We start from the raw sequence: 23054 nt of genomic DNA, 5'->3' as shown, positions 1-23054 counted from the left end.
AGAAGTTTGGGAATTAAGCAGAAAATGCTATTTCCCAGACCAGGTATTTTAAAAGTGCAGAAGATACATCACCTTTTCTTTTTTAAAATTAAATATATATATTAAAATTTGCTCACAGCTAATTAGCCCTACAAAGGGCAGTGGTAACTGGTGATAACTTACTCCCATGGTTTACAGTACAGAAAAATAACTAGGTTGACAGTCATTTTATATTAAAGTAGTACCCTCGTATCTGAAGCTGACTGTTAAAAAACGTTTCATTTTTACAGGTTGTTTCTGAGCTCTCATGGGTGCACATAGAAACACTTAACTCATTGCCCCTCTGGTCTGAGAAACTGGGACCACCAACCGTCTGCTGACAGTCGAGGCTCACCTCGAGTAGGTCAAGGAAGAGCTCTTCATGCGCAGTTTGTAAAGGTCAAATAATGTAGAAATAGGCAAAGGAGAACCTTAACCATATTTCTTGCAAGGCAGTTTTTTTTAGTCTCGCACGTCTGTATGAAATTGTGTGACTAGTATGTTCAACACGAATAGTCTGTTCATGTAAAAAAGCACCATCCACAGTGGAAACATAAAGTAGGCCACATTGGCAGTTAAAAATTTCTAGCAACCATGCTAAAAAGCAAAAAAAAATAGCTGCAATGAATTTTAATGTTTTATTTAACCCAGTATATTCAAAATACTGTTTCAGCATGTAATCAATAATTAATGAGGTATTTTATTCTTTTTGTGATACTAAGTCTTCAAAATCCAATGTTTTTTTTTTTTTTTTTTAAACTAGCCGCAGCTCTCAGTTTGGGCTGGTCACATTTCAGGTACTCCTGTGTCTAGTGGCTACCCTATCCGAAGTTCTAGAGCAAGTATTTTCTTTGCTATATTCTATAGGAGCCTGGTAGGCTGCAGTCCATGGGGTTGCTAAGAGTCAGACATGACTGAGCGACTTCCCTTTCACTTTTCACTTTCATGCATTGGAAAAGGAAATGGCAACCCACTCCAGTGTTCTTGCCTGGAGAATCCCAAGGATGGGGGAGCCTGGTGGGCTTCCATCTGTGGGGTCACACAGAATCGGACAGGACTGAAGCGACTTAGCAGCAGCAGCAGCATAGATCTCTTGATGGAATTCAGGAACTGACACTGACTAATTTTGGAAGTGAAGGCTACATAGTTACTATTTTGTTTAGGAAGGGTTTGTGGCAATGTGATTAATAACCCTGGGAGACTTGCTTGGCCATTACATAGTTGAGGACTTGGGGTGGTAAAGGCTGAGCAGTGGCCTGACTTGCTTCCAGGCTCTGCCGGCACAGTGTCATGATCATCCAAGGATTCTTGATTTGTGGAGAGCTGAGTCGTCACTTTCAGGCTTCTTTCTTTGTTTTTTCTTTAAGGCATTTGCTCCATATACTTTATAACCCGTACAGCAGCCCACCAGCTATGGATTGCCTTTTTTTTTTTTTAAGATTTTTGTGTTTATTTTTGTCTGCACTAGGTCTTCATGCTGTGCGGGCTTTCTCGAGTTGCAAGGAGCTGGGGCTCCTCTCTCGTTGCGGTGTGCAGGCTTCTCATGGCGGTGGCTTGTCTGGTGGTGGTGCACGGGCTTAGTTGCTCCTTGGCACATGGGATCTTCCCGGATCAGGGATTGAGCCTGTGTCCCCTGCGTTGGCAGGTGGATTCTTAACCACTGGACGCCCAGGGAAGCCCCACCTGCAGGTTTTGTAGGAAATACATCTTGAGGAATTCACTTTTGCAAAGATACAAGGCATGACGTGTAATTTTTTTTTGTAAAGTAAACATAACCCAACTTTATTTTTATAATACTTCGGAAGACTAGAATGCTATTCTCTGCATGATAAGCCTTTCTAGGGGGCATTAATGAAATACACGTGTTGATTTCATCCCCATTGTTTTCTTTTAAAAAGGCATTTGGAACTTAACACTATTACTGTCTTCAGAATATAGGACATTAAGTCAGAGGTCTGTTTTTGCATCCTTCAGCTGTATTTATTTTTGAATATGTGGGTTACCTAAAAATGTGCATTTATTGAGGTTAGATTTTAATAATAACAACTTCTTAAATGAATCTGGGTTTATTCACTTTGTGGGCTAAGTGAATTAGGTTCTAAACTTTTATCTGGATCTGTGGTGCCTGGATATAAATTGAGAAGATCACAGCTATGGGGAAAGACCTATACTGCAAAGGCCTTTCTGCATAGATTATGAGCATCCTAACTCAGTAATTTTTTCAAAACTGTGGTTATAATTGGACCCAGTGGGGGTCTGTGTCTTTGATCAGATCACAGTGGCTGTGACTTTACACTGGAAAATGTCACTCCTGTGAAGGTTTATCACCTGTAGAGCTGGTCCTGCCTCTGATGCTGTGTTCATTTCTCATTAGCATTATTCAAAGTTTGGTTGTTAATTAGGTTGACACTTCAGTTACAATCATCATTCACAGGAGCAGTCAGGACTGCTTGTATAAAGAAATGTAAATACTCCTTGCACATATATGTGAAGGAGGAACAGCGTGGTTAATCTGGTAGTATCTGTCGTAAGGATGAGAATATGCTCTGGTAAGGGAGCAGGCCAACTCGTCCCATCAGTTTTTTCCTAAGGAAACAGGATTGCTACGAGACCTCGTGTTCCCAGGTAGAGCATTGCTAAGGAATGTATACGAGCTACGAGACCTCATGTTCCCAGGTAGAGCATTGCTGAGGAATGTATACGAGCACCACTAGCACTTTTTAAGTGTACAGAGTGAGGTTTTATGTGGGAAGGAGTGGGTCAGGTGAACTGGGCATGGGAACAGACATATCACGTCCTCTTTAGAAAATAAGTACACATCAGCAATGTGATTTTGGAGCTGTGGTTTGCTCACTAAGTCATGTCCAACTCTTGAGACCCAGGCTGTAGCCCGCCAGGCTCCTCTGTCCATGGGATTTCCCAGACTAGAATACTGAAGCAAGTTGCCATATCCTCCTCCAGGGGATTTTCCCAACCCAGGGATTGAACCCCTGTCTCCTGCATTGGCAGGCAGGTTCTTTACCACTGAGCAACCTGGGAAGCCCCAAAATATTAATACACAGGACCTGAAATTAAAGGATGCAAGTGTATGGAAAATTGTAGCAAACATAGGTGGCTTTTAAAAGTATGCAGATTTCTAGATCATACATCTTCCTTTGATTTAGAAACATTATTAGTGGGATAATTGGTTCATAAGGCAATAACGAACTCGAATCCTGCAAGTGGTGGTGGGAAAAACTGGACAGAACTGGGTTGAGATCTCAGTTTCGCCTCTTGGTTGCCAAATATTAAGGACAAGTCAGTCCACACATTCGAGCCCCTGTTTGTTCGTTCATGAACGGTAACATGAGTACTTGGCATGGAAGACTATTCACATCAGATGGGACAGCCAGTGTCTAACGAGCGTAACAGAATTCCCAACTCATGCTTAGATTCTCAGTAACCTTAACTCCCTTCCCGCTTTCTATCTAATAATGCTGAAAACTACTCAACAAGTGACTGGAAAATTATATGTACAGGTGAGGCTTCCAAAAATAAAATTAAACAGCCAGTGATCCTGGAGGGCCTGGAACAAGTAACCTTCCATAGCAGAAACAAGACACTCCCCATCCAGCTCCAGCTCCAAACAAGTAGACACATGTTGTAACGGCTAAACATCTGCGGGAAAGTGGCTCACAAGCAGTTTACTGTAAAATAATTAAAGCTTATTTATGTCAGGAGGCCTTGGGAATACAAAAGGAGCGCACAGGCCAATTTGCATGAGCACGTTACCGCGGGCCCCTGCTTCCCTTTCAGTTAACAGGCCAGCAGGTGCTGCCCGCGGTCAGGACAATAAGCGGCGGCGAGGAGCAGGCGGCCGGGCTGACCCTCGGACGCTGCGGCCTGCCTGCAGGTCGGCCCGTCCCTCGCCGTACCAATTTCTGAGGTGTGAATGTAACGATTCCTCTCTGTCACGCAGGTCTCGGCCCTGAAAAATAAACTGAAGAAGCAGTCCACAGCTACGGGGGATGGAGTAGCCAGGGCCTTCCTCAGGGCACAGGCGGCTTTGTTTGGATCCTACAGAGATGCTTTGAGATACAAACCTGTAAGCGTTTCCCTCATCACTGTTTTAATTTGCTCTTGGGTGGTTCTTTGAAATGGGGCAGGGAATGAAACCCTTGAATACCCCCCACCCTAAAATGTTTCATAAAAGGTTTTCAGAAATCTAAACGAATATGCTGTAAAACATGGTGTTCCTTCTCCAGGTTCTTGACCTTTCGGCTTTCGCTCTTTCAGGCAGTAACCCTTTGGTTAAGTGTTTCCCACGTTCTCTTGCAGATGGCACCTTGTTGCTTACTATCTGAAATTGGAATTCTCATCTCTTAACTAATGAACTGTGTTAATGCGTTTTAGAGTGACTACCCAGTCTTGCTAAGAGTACTAAGAAATTGACCAGACAGTTGGGTTTACTAGTTTAGAAATGTCAAGTACAATGTGAAGGTTTAAATGGGTTAGAACCTGGACATTTTGCAATATTTAGAAATGTATTGTTTTCCTAAAGCATAACACTCTCTAAGTGGGCTTCTCTGTTTAACATATCTTAGCCCACTTTGCTGTTTCCTTTTTAATACCCCTAAAATGATTTTGTGTAGAATTGTGACCCACATTGCTAAGTAGCCCAAAAAGATATAAATTAAAATGTTTTTTTTTCCCCTCTGAATTACTGGCTAAGTATGTTAGTCTAATTTTACTAAAATGATTACATTGGCCTTTTGTAACCAAATGAATAAATGGGTTAAAAATATTGTTAGCGATAAGACCTGTTATCTAAAAGGAATTCCACCACTGTAAGGCTGTGTAACATCAACCCATTTCTTTATTCCTTCTCGACTTCCATATCTTATTTGTGAAATGAGAATTCTTACTCCCCCTCTGGCTATCTTTCAGGCTGAGTGTATAAACTGTCGTAAACTGTGTGCACTAGAAAAGCACTGAACAAACGTGAGTGGGTTGTGTGCTTTCTGATCCAACTTCCAGATGACTGGTTCCCACCCAGTGGCTCTTGTACCTCTGAAGAGTTACTGAGTCACAAAGAGAAGTCTGTAAATTTATAGGCAGATGAGCTGCTGTCTCTAGAAAATGCACATGGTCTAATTTGCTTGCTGATCTTTTTGAAATTTGTGTATATTTTTTAAAGCATGATGTAGAACCCATAGTACCGTATGTAGTATATGTAACTCACATGGGGGAGTCTTCAGAGATTATTGACAGTTACAGGGTCTCTTTCTTTAAAAGACTGGAAACCAGTTATCTGTTCTACAGTGGAGCATATTATCAAACAGTTGAAACATAAAAATGAGTTTGAAAGACAAACTTAGTGATTGATTTTGGATATCACGTATTTTGGAAAGAGATTGGTTTCAGGTTTACAGTTACAGGAGGAAAGTTAAAAGTATCACTTTGCTGTAATTTTGCCACATTTAAATACTAATCTTTATAAGCTACATTTTTCTTTTTATTTTCCTTTTTAAACTTGTAAAAGACTTCAGATTTGAGGAAAGCAGACTGAAGAGAAAATTTTCTTACATGATTTAAATTATCAGTGTTGTTAGGTGCTGGTTAAAATGATAAAAAATCTCATGTTTGACATGAATTATTATAGATTTTGTAGTGTAATTTTCTCCTTCTTTGAGCTTAATTAAACAAATAGGGGTACTAGGTTTCTGACTTTTCTTTTAAGCATTGTGAAAGCCAGATTCTCAGTATCTCCGAAATATTTAATTTTGTCAGGGAGTATCTTTCCTGTTTATTGACTGCATTTTGTGAATTTGTTAATTATCTGTGTCTTTCCTTTTTGTGTGTGATGCTTTCTCCTGCTCTCTGTACTGCTGGCTCTGTCTGAGAGTTGGAGGATAGTGTTTTCATTCTGCATGTCTTCCCATTTCTTTGACTCAGTATTTGAATGAAAACTTAATTTTTAAAGTGTGCTGAATGTACTTAGACATTTTTTTCTTATGTATTTTCAAAATAAATAGTTTTTAAGGAAAATTATTTATTGTATATAAAACACTTGTTTTGTCTTAGGTATTATCCTTACAAAAACTCCTGTATTCTGAATTATTGAAAGCACGTTTTTTAATTTTATGCAGTCTTTTTGACATTTATGTGATAGGTATGTATCTTCAATATATTTTCTGAGCAATGTAAAAAAAAAAAAAATGAGCCAAGTTTAGAAGTTACAGTTATATCGTGGATAGCTCAGTTGCTAAAGAAACCGCCTGCAATTCAGGAGACCCCGGTTCAATTCCTGGGTTGGGAACATCCGCTAGAGAAGGGATAGGCTACCCACTCCGGTATTCTTTGGCTTCCCTTGTGGCTCAGCTGGTAAAGAATCCACCTGCAGTGCGGGAGACCTGGGTTCGATCCCTCGGTTGGGATGATCCCCTGGAGAAGGGAAAGGCTACCCACTCCAGTATTCTGGTCTGGAGAATACCATGGACTGTATAGTCTATGGGGTCCCAAAGAGTCGGACATGACTGAGCGACTCTCACTTTCACTTTCATCATAAATATATTTTGGTTGTTTTGTTCAGTCGCTCAGTCGTGTCTGACCTTTGCGACCCCATGGCCTGCAGCATGCCAGGCTTCCCTGTCTTTTGCTATCTCCCAGAGCTTGCTCAAACTCACGGTCCATTGAGTCGGTGATGCCATCCAAACATCTCATCCTCTGTCGGCCCCTTCTCCTCCCACCTTCAATCTTTCCCAGCATCAGGGTCTTTTCCAGTGAGTCAGTTCTTCACATCAGGTGTCCAATGTAATGGAGCTTTAGCTTCAGCATCAGTCCTTCCAATGAATATTCAGGACTGTTTTCCTTTAGGATTGACTGGTTTGATCTCCTTGCAGTCCAAGGGACTTTCAATTACATTAATTGACTCTTAGTTACATGAATGTTTTTGACTCTTGCTTACATTAATGATTTTTTAATTGCTATTAAGACAACTGACCATTTAGTGCCTGCTGGATACCAGGCATTGACGGGCCCTTTATATTAACTCTTTCACTTAATCTTTATAAGCCATTAAAATATCACCCCTTTAATTTTGAAGATCAGAAAAATGATGCTCATGGAGATTTAAAACCATCATTGAGGTCCCCAGTTGATGGCTAGGGGCCCGTGTCTGCATCCGCTCTTGCCACCGTCCTGCTCGCCGGCTGGTGTGGAGCGTTTCCATTCCGTGCTGCCTCTCTGTCGCATGCTGTACACTCCTTGAGATGCATCTTCTGAATCTAACATTTCCTCTGAATGAAGACACATGGGAGACTCTCAGTATTTGTCTACGTGAAGACTGAGTCTCAGGAATATTCTTGAGAGGTGCAGACGGTGTGGGCGTCTGACGGAGTGTGTGTGAGTTGGGGAGGCAGCTTGTCTCCTCCTGCCTTGTGAGCACACGCGTGGCTCGGTCCACCCGGGGTGACTGCCTCCGCTCCACCCGCTCCTTCCTCTTCTCTCCGTACTTGGCGGTGGCGCTGGGGATCCAGCTGGCTGCGGGGGTGAGCGAAAGCCCTCCGGAGGACCTGAAAGCTCACTTTCAAATGCACGCGCTGAGTGCCGCCCCAGAGTAACTGGTTTTATGAATGAAGCCCTTGGAACGTGCGAGTGACAGTGCTTAAAATGATGTCGCTTTTCTCCTCCAGCCTAGTTTACACTCTCCAGAAGATACACTGGCACGGTTCACAGACTGTCCTTAATTGCAGAGAAAATCATAAAACTCCTTAAAGTTGTTGGAAAGTGATTTCAGTAAAATAATGGCTAGTCAGCTGGTTTTGGATTTTTTTAGCCAGCAGCAAGTGTAGCTACTTTTAAGAATTCAGAACCGGGAGGTCAAACTAATATGCCAAGTAAATGGAAGAAAAGTGTTGAGGGCACAGACTCTGGAACAGTCTGAATCCTCACCCTGTGACTAAGCACTTTTATGACTTTGGGCTGATAACCTCCTAGTGCTTTCGTTTCCTCGTGTGTTTAAAAAAAAAGACAATAATCCTTCGTGGGTGGTTTAGAGGATGAGTTCATATATGTTACTGGAACAGTGCCTGGCATGTAATTGATGCTCTATTTATTAGCTCTGATCATTAAACACGATATAGTAGACGTAGTAAATTTGGTAAGGAATATTCCTTCAACATAACTAAAATAGAGTACCCTCTGCTGATCTCCGAGAGAAAAGCATTATTATAAATATGAGAGAGTTTTAAATGATGGCACTAAATAAAGGGTCATCATTTGCACCTCTTTGTATAATTTTCATCACAACCTACTAAAAACAAGTCAAATTTTTGACCAACAGGTAGTGCTAAAGAATTGTTTAATGAGTTAAAATACGGCTCAGTATATTCAAAAGCATATGCTTTATTACCCCAAGAGCACAGAGATAATACTTAAATGTGTTGCTTTGAATATTTAGGATGATGTCGTTTGTTTCAAACACCAAGCCTTTCTGGGCTTCCATGAGCCTTGCTAGTGGACAAAAAGGAAATTCTTTTTAAAATAAAGATGAACTAAAGTAATCTGGACCCCTGTCTGATAAATAGAAGTGTTGGGACAGTTGGATGAAAAATGCCACATAACCTGAAAGATCTTTTATTACTGTTTTCTGTGAGAACCTAACTATATTTTTAAGATTCCCATGAGAGAGCTGGTGGCAGAATCTTTCGGAGATTTTAAAATGTTAATGTACCATCATTATGCAGACATTTTTGCTCAGTTTGTTTATAAATCTTACCTAACAGTGACATTACACATTAAGTGTGTTAAGGAACTGAATAAATACTGTGTTGACACTTTGGATTTTACTTCACATTTTTGTACAGTATCATTCTTCCTGACACCTTCGTTTTTTTCCCAGCATGAACTTTCACAAAGTCGTGCACATTCTTAAAGCACAAAGATCTGTGTCTTTGTATAGGTCTGTGTCTTAACTATTTCCTTATTCTTGTGAAGTTTCCTGCTGTGGAGGACAGTCTAGAATTTGAAACATCTCTCTCCTTAAACCAAGCAAAAATGTTACATTAATTTAACAATGATAATTTCTCTGAAGCCGAACATAATAGGGTAAGAAAAACAGCCCCATTTCATCCATATCTTTCCTGTGCCTTAATTATCCTATAAAAATAACTCAAATAGTAGCTAATGGGTATTTATTGAACACACAGAATGAAAGTACTGTACGGGGAATGCAGAGATGTGTAAGGATTTAGTCTCAAGCCTCGAGAATTCACAGATAAGAGGTATGAAATCATGTTTAACACAAGGCAGGGGATGAGCGCTGGGAGAGGGACACGCTCGCCTCTGGACATTCAGAAGCTGCAGAATTGGCTTCTCTCTGTTGAAGGTAAGCTGAGACATCCGAGGTGAATCGGGGTTCTGGCTGGAGCAGACCGAGGCCCTGAGGCCGGGTCTGAGCTATTTAAGCACCATCAGGTCCGGGCGACTTGCAGTTAAGTTTCTGGCGTCCTGGCTGCATGGCGCCCTCAACTATTATTAGTCATCATGCAGGCGATGTAGAGTGACCCTGTCCTGTTCATGATCACGACTCTGCTTTTTACATTTTAAAAGGCAAATCGAGCATGAACGTCGGTGTTTTTACTGCTGGTTGTGACACCTCATCTGTCGTCCGTTCACCCTTCAGATGTGTTTGTTGACTGACATGCTTAACGTGACCACGGCCAGTGCTGGTGGTTCCTCGCTGGGAAGTCGGTCCTCTTCTCTGTCATACAAGCTTCATCCTGTCCTACAACAAGCCATTCCTTGCTTCCTTCCAGGCCCCTCTGGTGGCATTCCAGTGCCATGATTGCGGTTTTCATTCCTTTCTGTTGCCTCATCACTGTTCCATGAGCAAGAGAGGCGGCTCCTTTACCATCACATCACAATTTTCCCATGAAGAGTCTTTCTTCTCCATCTTTCAGTATTTCTACCTGATTATTCTGTGCCTCCACCAGACTGTGTACTTACTTACTTCTTCTGTCAATGAACCATGTAATTAAAAAACATGAATTGTATTATAGATAAGTATTTCTCAGTTGCATAATTCTTTGTCCCTAAGTAGGGTGATCGGCTTAACTTTAAAACTTAGCTCTATCTACACAGATAATTGCTGGACATCAGGACATGTTTCAAACTAGAACTTCTAGCTTGTGTTACGTATCCCCAGGCGACCTTCATGCCCTGTACCCTTCCCTGTGCTAGAGGCCCAGCCCAGGCTGAACTGACTCGTGTTCTTTCTAGAGGAAGGTTGCCCTTGGCTAAATGGGTGGTGCCTCACCAGGTACCCCATCTTCTCCTCCACCCTTACTCCCAAAAGATCAGCAACTGACCGACCCAGGCTGCAGGAAACTGGCCTCCTCACCTCAAGGAGGGGTGGCCTCAGCCACAAGATTCATGCTTTTCCACAGGTTCAGCCTGAAGCCGCATTCTTGCCTATTTTTTCCCCCATCATCTCCTGTTCCCCTTGGGACCTATTTCCTGAGCACTCTCTGCCAAAAAGCCACTCAAACAAGAATCCCCATCTCAGGCTTGGCACAGAACCTAAGCTAAGACATACACCAGAACTGATTTTATCAGGTTCTTCTTAAATCTGGATTTTGTTCTGTGTTCCGGGTCTTTAATAAGCAATAGCATCTTCTCATCCTCAAGCTAGAGATCCAGAAGTCGTCTTCCACCATTGTTCATCTTTTTCTTGTATACCTGTGGTCCTTACACTTTTTGTCTCCAAATGTCTTTACTGACTTCAGTTCAGTTCAGTTCAGTTCAGTCGCTCAGTCGTGTCTGACTCTTTGCAACCCCATGAACCGCAGCATGTCAGGCCTCCCTGTCCATCACCAACTCCCGGAGTCCACCCAAACCCATGTCCATTGAGTGGGTGATGCCATCTAACCATCTCATCCTCTGTCATCCCCTTCTCCTTCTGCCCTCAATCTTTCCCAGGTTTAGGGTCTTTTCAAATGAGTCACCTCTTCACATCAGGTGGCCAAAGTATTGGAGTTTTAGCTTCAACATCCTTCCAATGAACACCCAGGACTGATTTCCTTTAGGATGGACTAGTTGGATCTCCTTACAGTCCAAGGGACTTAAAAATTGTCAAAGGACATAAAAGATCTTCTGTGTATGTCAGTATATCTATCACCATTTACCCTATTAGAAATGAAAACTGAATGTATTCTAAGTATTTATTAATTTATTTAAAATAATACAAAATAAAAAATTATTTAAAAAATGAAAATAAAAAAAACACAAACCTACTAAAGATAACCATAAAACATGTTTTCATAAAAATAGCTATATTTCTAAATAACTTAGAAGAATGGTACTGTTTTACATTTTTCCAAATCTCTTTACTGTCTGGATTAAAAGAAATTGGCTAGATTTTTATATTTGATTCTGCCTTCAGTCTGTTGCACTATCATAAATTATGAAGCCTTTGGAAATCTCTGTTAAATATCATAAGAAAATGAAAGTGAAAAGGGCAGATAACATTTTAGCACTATTATGAAAACAGTCTTAATATCACAGATCCTATGGAAAGATCTGAGTCCCTGGACCAGCTTTGAGAATCACTACTACCTATCAGTTAACAAATAAGTCCTTCTGATTTTGCCATGAAATGTTCAGCAGTCATTAACCACGCAGACTTCAGACACTCACAGCCTGGGTGAATCTGCTTAAACTCTGCTTCTTCATCTGTAAAATGTAATAATAATCACAGCTTATTTTACTTTTACAGATTCCATGACATGGAATGCATAAAATATTTCATGTAGTCTAGGATACCCAGAAATGGGGTAATTTGGAGGCCGAGAGCATAGCGGGAATCCTGTTGCTGTGCAGTCTTGAACCAGTTACTTAAACTTTATGTTTTAAGTTTTGTTATTGTTCAGTCATATCCAGCTCTTTGCAGCCCCATGGACTGTAGCCCACCGGGCTGCTCTGTCCATGGGGTTCTCCAGGCAAGAATACTGAGGTGAGTATCCATTTCCTTCTCCAGGAGATCTTCCCAACCCAGGGATTGAGCCCACAGCTCCTGCATTGGCAAGTGGATTCGTTACCGCCGAGCCACCAGGAAAGCCCATGTTTTAGTTTGATCGTGTATAAAGTGTGATGATAATGAGCTTGAGGTTTGCATGAGTTAATATGTATTAAGTGTCTTACGACAGCGCCTGGTACACAGTAAGCGTTGCGCACTCATTAGCTACTGTCACTGCTGTTAGTAGTCATTAGTGTCCTGTACACGTTCGGTAATGGGAGTCATTACTGTGTCTTTCTGCCGCCTAGTTCGTGTCTCCTTGCCTGATTTATTTTGCGCTGTTAATTGATCTGCCTGTCCCCATTGTTTCCTTTGGCCCGTAAACTCTCCATTCTAAGACACAGGCACAATCTCATCACCTCCTTGCATACACACTTCTCTGAGTTGCCTGAGGTCTCCAAGGAAGTCTTGGGATGTGGCCCAGGCCTTCTCCAGGCTGGCCGCCGGCCCTTCCTCCCGCTCTGGTTCTTCCTGTTACTTGTGTCCAGCAGCCCCTAGGCCTCAGCTGATCTCTTCTTACCCCGCTTTGGCGCTTTCTCTCCAGACACACCGGGCACGTTGTGGCCACGTCTGTCCTCTCTCAGGACTGTTTTTTCCCTCTGATTCATAAAGCTTCCGTTCATGTTCAAAACCAGCTCACCTTCTTCTGTGAAGTCACAGAAGGCCCCTCATGAGATCTTTCCCACTGCAGGTGTGAACTGGGAGATGAGGGGCCAGCACGGGACATGGAGTCACTTTACTCGGAACAAGACAGTGTTTGAGAAAACCGCTCAATCCCAGTCCCGATCTCTAGTCAGATTGTAAATAAACCAGAAGATCCTAAGGAGTGTTCCTTCTTACCATGCCATCCAGCTCAACCTGGATTGAAAGGCACTCCCACCAGGGAGTCACTTACAGTCAGTTTCACAGGGTACACCCCAAAGCGGCCAGCAGCTGAGACTCTCGTGTATTTACACATACAGCTTTAGAGCACTGTTAATCAAGACTGATTTTTATTTCTTCTGAGAGAAAACTCTAAGATGTGCCAGGACTTTGTCTTTTTGGTGATCATTAAGATGAGATGGTTGGATGGCATCACCAACCCAAAGGACATGAGTTTGAGTAAACTCCAGGAGTTGGTGATGGACAGGGAGGCCTGGTGTGCTGCAGTCCATGGAGTCACGAAGAGTCGGACACAACTGAGTGACTGAACTGAACTGAACTGAAGATTCTTAGTGACCAAGCTGTTGACCAGTTGAAGGTTCATTGGAAGCTTTTACCATGATTGGTGTCTTCAAAGATGTGTGGACAGCAAACCAGAGCTTTCTCCCTGCTGCTTCCCCAAGAGATTGCAAGCATTTGCTAGGAGATTAGTGAGGACAGAGTTTTTCCAGGTAATTCATGTTGGCTGATGACCAATATTCAACAGTACGTGAACCGTGAACTTCCAGATGTTCAAGCTGGATTTAGAAAAGGCAGAGGAACCAGAGATCAAATTGCCAACATCCGTTGGATCATAGAAAAAGCAAGAGAATTCCAGAAAAACATCTGCTTCATTGACTATGGTGAAACCTTTGTGTGTGTGGATCACAACAAACTGGAAAATTCTTCAAGAGATGGGAATACCAGACCACCTTACCTGGCTCCTGAGAAAACTGTATGCAGGTCAAGAAGCAACAGTTAGAACTGGACATGGAACAACAGACTGGTTCCAGACTGGGAAAGGAGTACATCAGGGCCACCCTCCACTCCCTCCAATCAGAAGAAACGCTGCCTGCAACATCGGAAGTCTGAGATTTTCAGCTGGAGGTCGAGCTTTGTGCTTGAATTGAAGACTGTACTGCATTGTTAAAACTTTTAGACATTATAGATGGTAATAAAACCTCACATGTTTGAGGGAAAATCCATCAAATAGAAACCAAGGTTATGAATTGTACTGGTTTCTTTGTGATAGCAGTGATATAGTTGGAAATGCCGCTAGAGACAATGGTTTTTGTTTAGTTTTAAAATTTATATTTGCTTTTGCAAAGACAATATGTCATACAAAGCAGGCTTTATCTCACTTGCTATTTCATTTGTTTGCTTATAAAGCATTTATTGGGCCCCAAATAACTAGGTATATTCCTGATAATAGGGATTCGAAAACCACAGATCTTTAACAGGGTTTCTTGTTACTTTTTTTTTCTCATTAGGTTGTAAGTTCTATGATAGTGGCAAGTATAGTTTATTTTTGATGATGCAAAATATATTTATGTAAATTAATCCAATTTAAAAAGTCATTCTATAGTATTTAAGAATGGCAACAATTAATATGAAAATGTATATTGTTAGTGTTACTATGGATCATCAGCTGATGGCTGGGTAGCTGGCACCTATTAATAGATTATTGATTCGTCTTCCCGTGATTCTCAGCTTGAATTTTGTTTTCTTGCCTCTGGAGTGGTGCTGTCCAGGACGACTTCCTGTGATAAAGGAGTGTTCTGTGTCTGTCCTGTCTGTTACAGTAGCCACTGGCCCCTGTGGCCATTGAACATTTCAGAGGCAGCTGGTGTGACGGAGGAACTGACGTCCTGTTTTACTGTTAATAAACTTAAATGTAAATAGCACTGACTGCGACTAACAGGTGCCGTGTGGAGCAGGGCGCGTCCAGAGTGTTATTAACTTCCGTCAGAGTGGTAACAGCTGGATTACACAGATGGCTAGTCACATCATTTTATTTGTGTAAGAAGTGGTTTTCAGAATTTTACTTACAGATACCTCTAATCCAGACATTAGTTCTTCCTTAAAATTAAATGATAATATTTTCTGAAATTCTATAAGAAAGTAGATGGACAAGCTCACTTTTTTCCTTTTTATTGCAGTGTGTTGACTGCTGGAGGACTTACTGTAAGGACCAAATCACGGACCCTAATGTCTGTTTTCACTTTGATCATAAAGTTCAGTCGCTTTTCCTCATCTGTGTGAACGGGCTGTGGAGGGCAGCAGCGAGTGGCAGGGGTCCATCAGTGAGGGGTGCTTTCTGGGCTCACGTGTCAGAGTATGTGGAAGTTGTGTTTGGAATTAAAGTCCTTATGATTTGGAGGAGAGGCGTCTAGTGGAGCCTGAGACTTGTGACTTGCAGAGTTCTGAACACTTAGCAAATGGAGTAAGTTTAGGCAGTTGGACTACCTAGGACTTAATCTAGAAAGTATCCAGTCAGAATTGTGTTTGTAATCACAAAGAGAATGTGATTGATAGACCTTTCAATTAAAAGGAAAATTTTTTCAGGGTTTTCCCTGGTGATTCAGTTGGTAAAGAGTCCGCCTGGACTACAGGAGACCCAGGTTCAGTTCCTGGGAGGGGAAGATCCCCTGCAGAAGGGAATGGCTACCCACTCCAGTGTTCTTGCCTGGAGAATCCCATGGACAGAGGAGCCTGGCAGGCTACAGTCCATGGGGTCGCAAAGAGTCGGGCATGACTTAGCAACTAAACCACCAAAAAGAAATTAATGATCACACCGTAAGCGGCAAAAATCATGCAACAATTTTTATAGTAAGCACGTTTTCTAGTTAGGATGAAATATAATTGTTGGGCTTTTGCAAATAGATGTACTATTTTTAATTTAATTCATAATCAATCTGATATTAAATCTTTGTTTTTAGGGAATTTATTCTTACTTTGAGAGAGTGAAAGTCAGCATTTTTAAGAGCCTAAAGGATTCTTGATTAGGAAGCTACAGCAGAAGTTTATCGGTTGAGGAATATCTCTACCAGCCTCAGCTCTGGCCAGTGTGTGTAAGGACCTGACTCCTCTAACACTTGGAGCTCCTAGAAGTTGAATCTGTGTGTTACACCCCCTTGTGACCTACTGGGTACCTCCTCAGATGGACTGGTTTGCTCTGACATCCACACATTCTTTGCTTCTACCCAGGGTGAGCCCATCACGTTCTGCGAGGAGAGTTTCGTAAAGCACCGTTCAAGTCTCATGAAACAGTTCTTGGAAACCGCAGTCAACCTCCAGCTGTTTAAGCAGGTAAGAGTGCACCTCTGTGTTTTGTTCTGTAACTTGAGTGTATCAGAAACTTGTAACACCTTTTTGTCACTGTAAACTTGTGTCTAAACTTTGCTGTTAGAAACCTCCTCACGGAACACTGCTCAGCTGATGGTCTCAGAGAGCAGGACTGCGCATGCACAGCAGGAAGAGTGGTGACTGGTTACGACTAGACAGGACTAGTGCGTGGCTAGTGTGACTAGGCATCTTCGATGGGCTTATCTTAGTTCTGTTTTACTGATACCACTTGGTGAACAAACCAAGTTTTTTATAGGACCATCCCAATGTAATCTGGTTTATAAAAAATGATTCCTAAATATGTAAGTTTTTAAGCTTTGTAAGGGGCTTCCCAGGAAGGGGTTCAGATGGTAAAAAATCTGCCTGCAATGCAGGAGCCTCGGGTTCAATCTCTGTGTCAGGAAGATCCCCTGGAGAAGGGAGTGGCTACCCACTTCAGTATTCTTGCCTGGAGAATTCCATGGACAGAAGACTTTCCACAATCACAAATTCAAAATTCCGAAAAAAGTTATAGTTCTCCTTGTGTGTCTTGATTTCTGGCCCAGAAAATATAATTGTCGTTGCAAAAAGCAGCATCTTAACATCAGAATTCAGAAACTTTAGATGCAGTGTTTCTTTTATCCTATTGTGTGATCATGCCAGGTCTCTTAATTTAGGCTGGCCTTAGTTTCTGTTTATATTATTTGAATTAAGTTCTTAACACTTAAGTTTCTTATTCCACATGGCAATTTTAAGTGTAAAGTTAGTTATATGAATTCAACATTTAATGAAGTCTTAGAGTGTGTCATCAGCTGTGCACAGGGCCAGAATGAAGACATGAGTAAAAACTAAGTGATGCCCTTGAGAAACTGACAAGCTAGGAGAAATGCTTTTTGCTGTTAAGAGGAAAGAGACCAAGTAACGGAATAAGCATCAAATCAGCATAGTGAAAAATCCAATACTGTTTATCTATATTCTGAAGTAGTTTTAAAAAATGATCTGAGTTAGGAAAATGCTCTGTGGGCCAAACACCTACCTGCCTTCCAAAATGTGAAGAAACGTTAGATTTATCCAGTAGACCTCTTTAAGGAGCAAAGAGAAGCACGTGGGGTGGGTTTCTGGATCAGAGGTGTCTTGTGTGAATGTCCAAGGACGGGGTGGGTTCCCTTTGGCGCTCTGTGTCCCTGGAGGGCTCCTGTGCAGACGGGATTCCTTCCCCGGGTTAGAGCAGGACCGAGGGATGGTGTGTGTGCCCACGTGTACAGCCCAGGGCAGCCCCGGGCTGGTGTCCAGTGCACGCTTGCTCAGTGTCCATCCCTTCCTGGGTTTTCTCAGGAGGAGACAGTTACACCTCCCATTGTCGAATCTGAGTTCTGAGCTCAGGTTACGTGGACGTCAAGGACTGAGTGAATGGGTGGAATAACATTTTGCTTCCCTTTGACTGTGAGATTCTGTAACTAGTCTTATCATTTGATAAAGTTCACACATCATCTTTTTTTTATTTTAACGTAACTACAAAAAGCATATATGTATGTATATACACACACACACACACGTATATATATATACACACACATTTAGAGCCAGATGGAGTTGGGCTCAACCTTGGCTTTGCTGCTCAATAGCTTTTTACTCGTCTGTGTCTTTGACACAGTTTATGTGATTTAACACCTGTGCTCTGCCGGCTCAACTCTGTGAAGCTCACAAATGTTAGTGTTGGCCTCATCCTGAGAGCAGCTACGTTAACAAAACTCACATCTGTGGAGTGTTATATTATGTTGACGTAGAGAATGAACTTGTGGGTGTGAAGAGGGAGCGGGACGAACAGGGAGTGCAGCTTTGACGCACAAACACTGCCGCGTGCGAGGCAGCTGGCTAGTGAGAAGGCGCTGGCGAGCTCAGGAGCCCACCGGGCTCCATGATGACCTCGGGGGTTGTGGGGAGGAGGTCAGAGGGGGGCGGATATATATGTACACGTACAGCTGGTTCACTCCATGTGCAGCAGAAACCAGCACAGCATTGTAAAGCGATTACACTTAACTAAAACAATGAGTTAAAAACTAAAGTATAATTTTATCAAAGAGGCTGAAGGTAAAATACGAAAACAGTCACTTGGAACCAATTACAGAACAGTTAGTAGTTTTACATATGCAAATAGACTGCGTCCTTGAAATGGATGCTGTTTCATTAACTGTAAGAAAGTGATGCTTGAAGGTGCCCCTGAAGGGACCTGTGGCTCTGTTGAGAGCATCACGGAGCCGTACAGGTGAGCGGGCGCAGGCTCGGCAGCACTGAGGGGCGCTGACAGGGCAGGGCGGCACGCCGAGGAGTGTGTCAGAGGAGTGTGTTAGGGGCGTGGGGCTCCTGCTCACGTTCTTACCACAAGCAACCGGGAGCACAGAGGGACACACGGAAAGCTCTTCTACGTGATTGGACATGTTTATACCTGTCTTGTTGTGATGGTAACAGGACTATATATATCTGCCCAAACTCACCGAATTGTCTGCAGGTTTCTGTATACTAATTACAGGTGGCTAAAGGTTGGGGGTGGGGGTGCAAAGGGAAAGCAAAAACAGGAATCAATTGGTTAAAGAAAAAATACTCAACATAGATGAATTCTCAAAGACACGACTGATATTTCTGAACGAATATGAGACTGTTTAGTACAAATGATCCACGTTGCTGACGGTGAGTCTGTGACCCGTTCTGGGTCAGGAACCACCCACGTCCTCTCTTTGTTTGACAAAATTGAGAGAACATGAACACAGGAGAGAAGCATATAATTTGAAGATAAGAGTTAGAGTTGGCTCTTATTCCTGATGACACGGCAGGGAAGGATCGGTGCTTGCTTGCTTCTGTACTTTTTTTGTGTGTGAAGTTGCTCAGTCGTGTCTGACTCTTTACGATCCCATGGATTGTAGCCTACCAGGCTCCTCTGTCCATGGAATTTTCCAGGCAAGAATACTGGAGTGGGTTGCCATTTCCTAATCCAGGGGCATCTTCCTGACCCAGGGATCAAACCCAGATCTCCCACATTGCAGGCAGACACTTTACCGTCTGAGCCACCAGGGTTATGTATTGGAACCACTTAAAACACAGGATTTGCAAAATGCCTTGTGGTGAGCATCACACGAGACAAAGCCCTAGCGCTTGTTCTCCAGGATGAGAAGTGTAATGGGAGATTCAGCCCTTGTAAGTCCGGGAAGACTTGGTATAAAGCTAAACCAGAAATAAAAGTGTGCCTTTCTTCAAGCCACTTCTGGGGCCTTGTGCCCCCAAAGCTCTGGAACCGGGAGGCGAGGAAGGAGCTCTGTGGAGAAGTCCCATGCACCAGCGTGCACAGGAGTCCGAAGCCTGAGTTCGTAATGTCTGGTTTGGGCTGACCAAACTCAAGTGTAAGGTAATCCTAACTGTAGGTGTCCTCAGGCCCCTGGCAGCAGCAAGTACACCCCCTCCTTGAGGAACCACCCCCCTTCGTCTGGGCATTGGATAATTCTCCCAGCTGCAATCCTAAGGAGAAAGTTCACTGTTGACAGTCATCACACATACAGGGAAACAGATCATGAACCAGAAACAGCAGTCAGAAATGGATTTGCAAAGATTTCAAATATTGGAATTGTCAGAAGTACAATATAAAATAGCTGTACTTAAGATGTTCAAATAAGTAGAAGAGGCTTTAAAAATGTTCAGGACAGAAAAACTTTAAAGAATATGAAGACAGTTTTAAGAATATAGCAAATAAACTCTTGGTAAGGAAGCATGTAATTCACATGAAAGGAAATTGATGTGTTTCATAGCCAGTCAGATCTGATGGAAGAGAGATTTGCTGAACTGGAAGGTATATCTGCAAAATTATCCAGATTTTAGTACAGAGCTATAAAGAAACAAAGTGTAAGAGACTCGAAGGGTGGAGTGGATGGGCCTGTAATCCACACGCTCAGTTATAAACGGAGCGGACAGGACGTGGAGGAGAGACCACATTGGAAGGACGGTGCTGGAGCCAGTGACACACATGCTTCGTCTGTTCAGGAAGTCCCTCAGCCCCAGACTGAGGAGACGAGGAGGAATCTATACCTGCATGGCGTATTCAGCTCTAAAATATTCAATGAAGAGGGACTTTTTTTTTTAAGTAAAAGAATTAAAAAAAAAATTCTTTAGAAAGAATACCTAGTCAACTAAAATATCTTTTAATTGTAATAGAGCTGTGAATACATTTCCCTGCAAAAGCGGAGTTTGCACTCTGTGTTGCCTTTAATGGTGTGTCCATGTGGCAAAGCTGTGGCCCCCCTGTTATTTAATCACATAGCATCAACAACTCAATGGACGTGAATTCGAGCAAACTCCCGGAGATAGTGTTGGACGGAGGAGCCTAGTGTGCTGCGGTCCATGGGGTCGCAAAGAGTTAGACAAGACTTAGCGTCTGAACAATAGCAGCAGCAAATCTAAGTGTTGCTGTGAAGATACTTGTTTGTATATAGTTTAAACTTGTAATCATTTGGCTTTAAGTAAGGAAGATTATCCTATGTAAGCTGGGTAGGCCTGTCGGAACTGGGCAGAAGGCTTGTAAAACAGGCCCGAGGTTTGCCTGCAAGAGGGGAGCTCTGTCTGTGGGCAGCCGCTTGGCCCCTGCCTGCAGAGCCACCTGCCGTGTCTGTTCTTCCCAGCTGCCTGTCCTGTGCCACTTACTTAGCCAGCCCTCATAATCATGTCAGCCAGGGTCTTACCATAAATCTCCTATGTGTATGTGTGTGTGTCTGTCTGTCTAATCTCTTACTGGTTCTACTTCTCTAGTTGAACCTTGACTACCACACCAACAGGAGAAAGACATTCTTAAGGAAGAATTTTAAGAAAGTAATTCAGGGAGAAAATTTTCTTAGCTCTAAGATGGAAGGTCTCAGATGCAAGAAGAAAGGAAGAGCAAAATAAATGGTAAATATGCTTCCCCAGTGGCTCAGATAGTAAAGAGTCTGCCTGTAATGTGGGAGACCTGGATTCAATCCCTGGGTCAGGAAGATCTCCTGGAGAAGGAAATGGCAATCCACTCCCATATTCTTGCCTGGAAAATCCCATGGATGTAGGAGCCTGGCAGACTGCAGTCCGTGGGGTCACAAAGTGTCGGACATGACTGAACACACACAGTACCCACACGTAAGAATTAAATTTAACCAGCATTTACTGTATCAGACAGGCAGGTTCTCCCGTACATTCAAGAATCAATTGGTTCCAATTCAGATTCCAAAAAATTGCTGTTTTGATTATGGCAAAAGGGAGACACTTCAGTTTCTTTTGTAAGACTGAGATAATCTTCCACTCTAAAATCTAAGATGACATGAGAAGAAAACATTATAAGCCAGCCCCACTTACGACTACAGATGTAAAATTTAAAATATTTTTAGCCAATTCTAGTATAAGGATTAAAAAGGTTACTGCTTCATGAGCAGATTGCCTTTATTCTGGAAATTAAGTGGTAGTTGGACATTAGGAAATCTATGGATGTAATTCACTACATTAACTGATTCTGGGGTAAAATCATTCAGTTCAGTTGCTCAGTTGTGCCTGACTCTTTGCGACCCCATGGTTTGCTCAGACTCATGTCCACTGAGTCAGTGATGCCATCCAACCACCTCATCCTCTGTCATCCCCTTCTCCTTCTGCCTTCAGTCTTTCCCAGCATCAGGGTCTTTTCCAGTGAGTCAGTTCTTCAAATCAGGTGGCCAAAGTACTGGAGCTTCAGCTTCAGCATCAGTCCTTCCAATGAATATTCAGGACTGGTTTCCTTTAGGATTGACTCCTTTGATCTTGCAGTCCAAGGGACTCTCAGGAGTTCTCCAACACCACAGTTCAAAAGCATCAGTTCTTCAGCACTCAGCTTTCTTTATGATCTAACTCTCATATCTGTACATGACTACTGGAAAAACCGTAGCTTTGACTTGATGGAACTTTGTCAGCAAAGTAACGTCTCTGCTTTTGAATATGCTATCTAGGTTGGTCATAGCTTTTCTTCCAAGGAGCAAGCATCTTTTAATTTCATGGCTGCAATCACCATCTGCAGTGCTTTTGGAGCTCAAAAAAATAAAGTCTTTCACTATTTCCATTGTTTCCCCATCTTATTTGCCATGGACCGGATGCCATGATCTTAGTTTTTTGGATGTTGAGTTTTAAGCCAACTTTTTCACTCTCCTCTTTGACTAAAATCATTAGATCATTAGATCATTAGATCAACAGGTGCAAAAACGTCATAATATTCATGATAAAAGCAAAAATACATGATTAAAGACATTTTCAGTAAACATCATACTTAATATTAAAACATTAATATTTCTCTCTGAGGAAGGTTCTATCTCTTAGCATTGGAATGCCTCACATATGTAATTGAGCCAAAAATATATAAAGATTTAGAAAGTAACACACCAAACTGACTTGACTTTCATTACTTTGAGTATAAAGACAAGTTATATAGGATATAAGAAAATAGCTTAATAAATTTGACTTCACTGAAATTAAGAGCTTTGACCATCAAAAGACTTCATATTTGCAATTCTTTTGAACCACCCAAGAGATTAAAGTCCAGAATATAAAAACCAAACCTGCATGTTCGTTAAAAAAAATAAAAACAATGTCATTGTGCATAAGACATGGATAAGCACATGCACTTGAAAACCCTGAATGGCTGATAAAGACATAGAAGATGCTCAGCCTTGTTTATAATCAGAGAACAGCAAGTAAAAACATAATGGAATATCACCTCACACTCACCATATTGGCCCCGTTTTAAAAACCTGAAAATCTCAAACTTTGGCAAAGACATGGAGCGAGGGACCAAGTTTCACCTGTTGATAGGAGTGAAAGTTTGCACAGCTTGTTTGAGAAAGCACTTTGGCGCTGAAACTTAAACATGCAGATTTCTTTTGACCTAGTGATTTCACTCTAAATTTGGCAGCAAAAGTCATTCACTAAAATTACTTGTAACGCAAAA

At 42.1% G+C, this 23054-nt stretch overlaps 1 protein-coding gene across 8 annotated transcripts in view; it reads left to right on the top strand.

The window, feature by feature from the left end:
- The window catches only part of DENND1B (DENN domain containing 1B), a 270596-nt gene that overhangs the window by 182088 nt on the left and 65454 nt on the right, over nt 1-23054 (top strand). For 7 of the 8 annotated variants that reach the window (XM_024976901.2, XM_059875836.1, XM_024976899.2 and 4 more), the window contains 2 exons: nt 3977-4102; nt 15962-16063. In XM_024976901.2, coding sequence (XP_024832669.1) covers nt 3977-4102; nt 15962-16063 — 228 coding nt within the window. The remainder of the gene's footprint in view (nt 1-3976; nt 4103-15961; nt 16064-23054) is intronic. The other variant, XM_059875837.1, reaches the window with a different exon arrangement.

This window comes from Bos taurus, chromosome 16 (assembly GCF_002263795.3).
Source record: "Bos taurus isolate L1 Dominette 01449 registration number 42190680 breed Hereford chromosome 16, ARS-UCD2.0, whole genome shotgun sequence".
In the NCBI taxonomy this organism is placed as follows: Eukaryota; Metazoa; Chordata; class Mammalia; order Artiodactyla; family Bovidae; genus Bos; species Bos taurus.
Note: the sequence above shows the minus strand (reverse complement) of the source record. Positions and strands in the feature narration are given on the sequence as shown.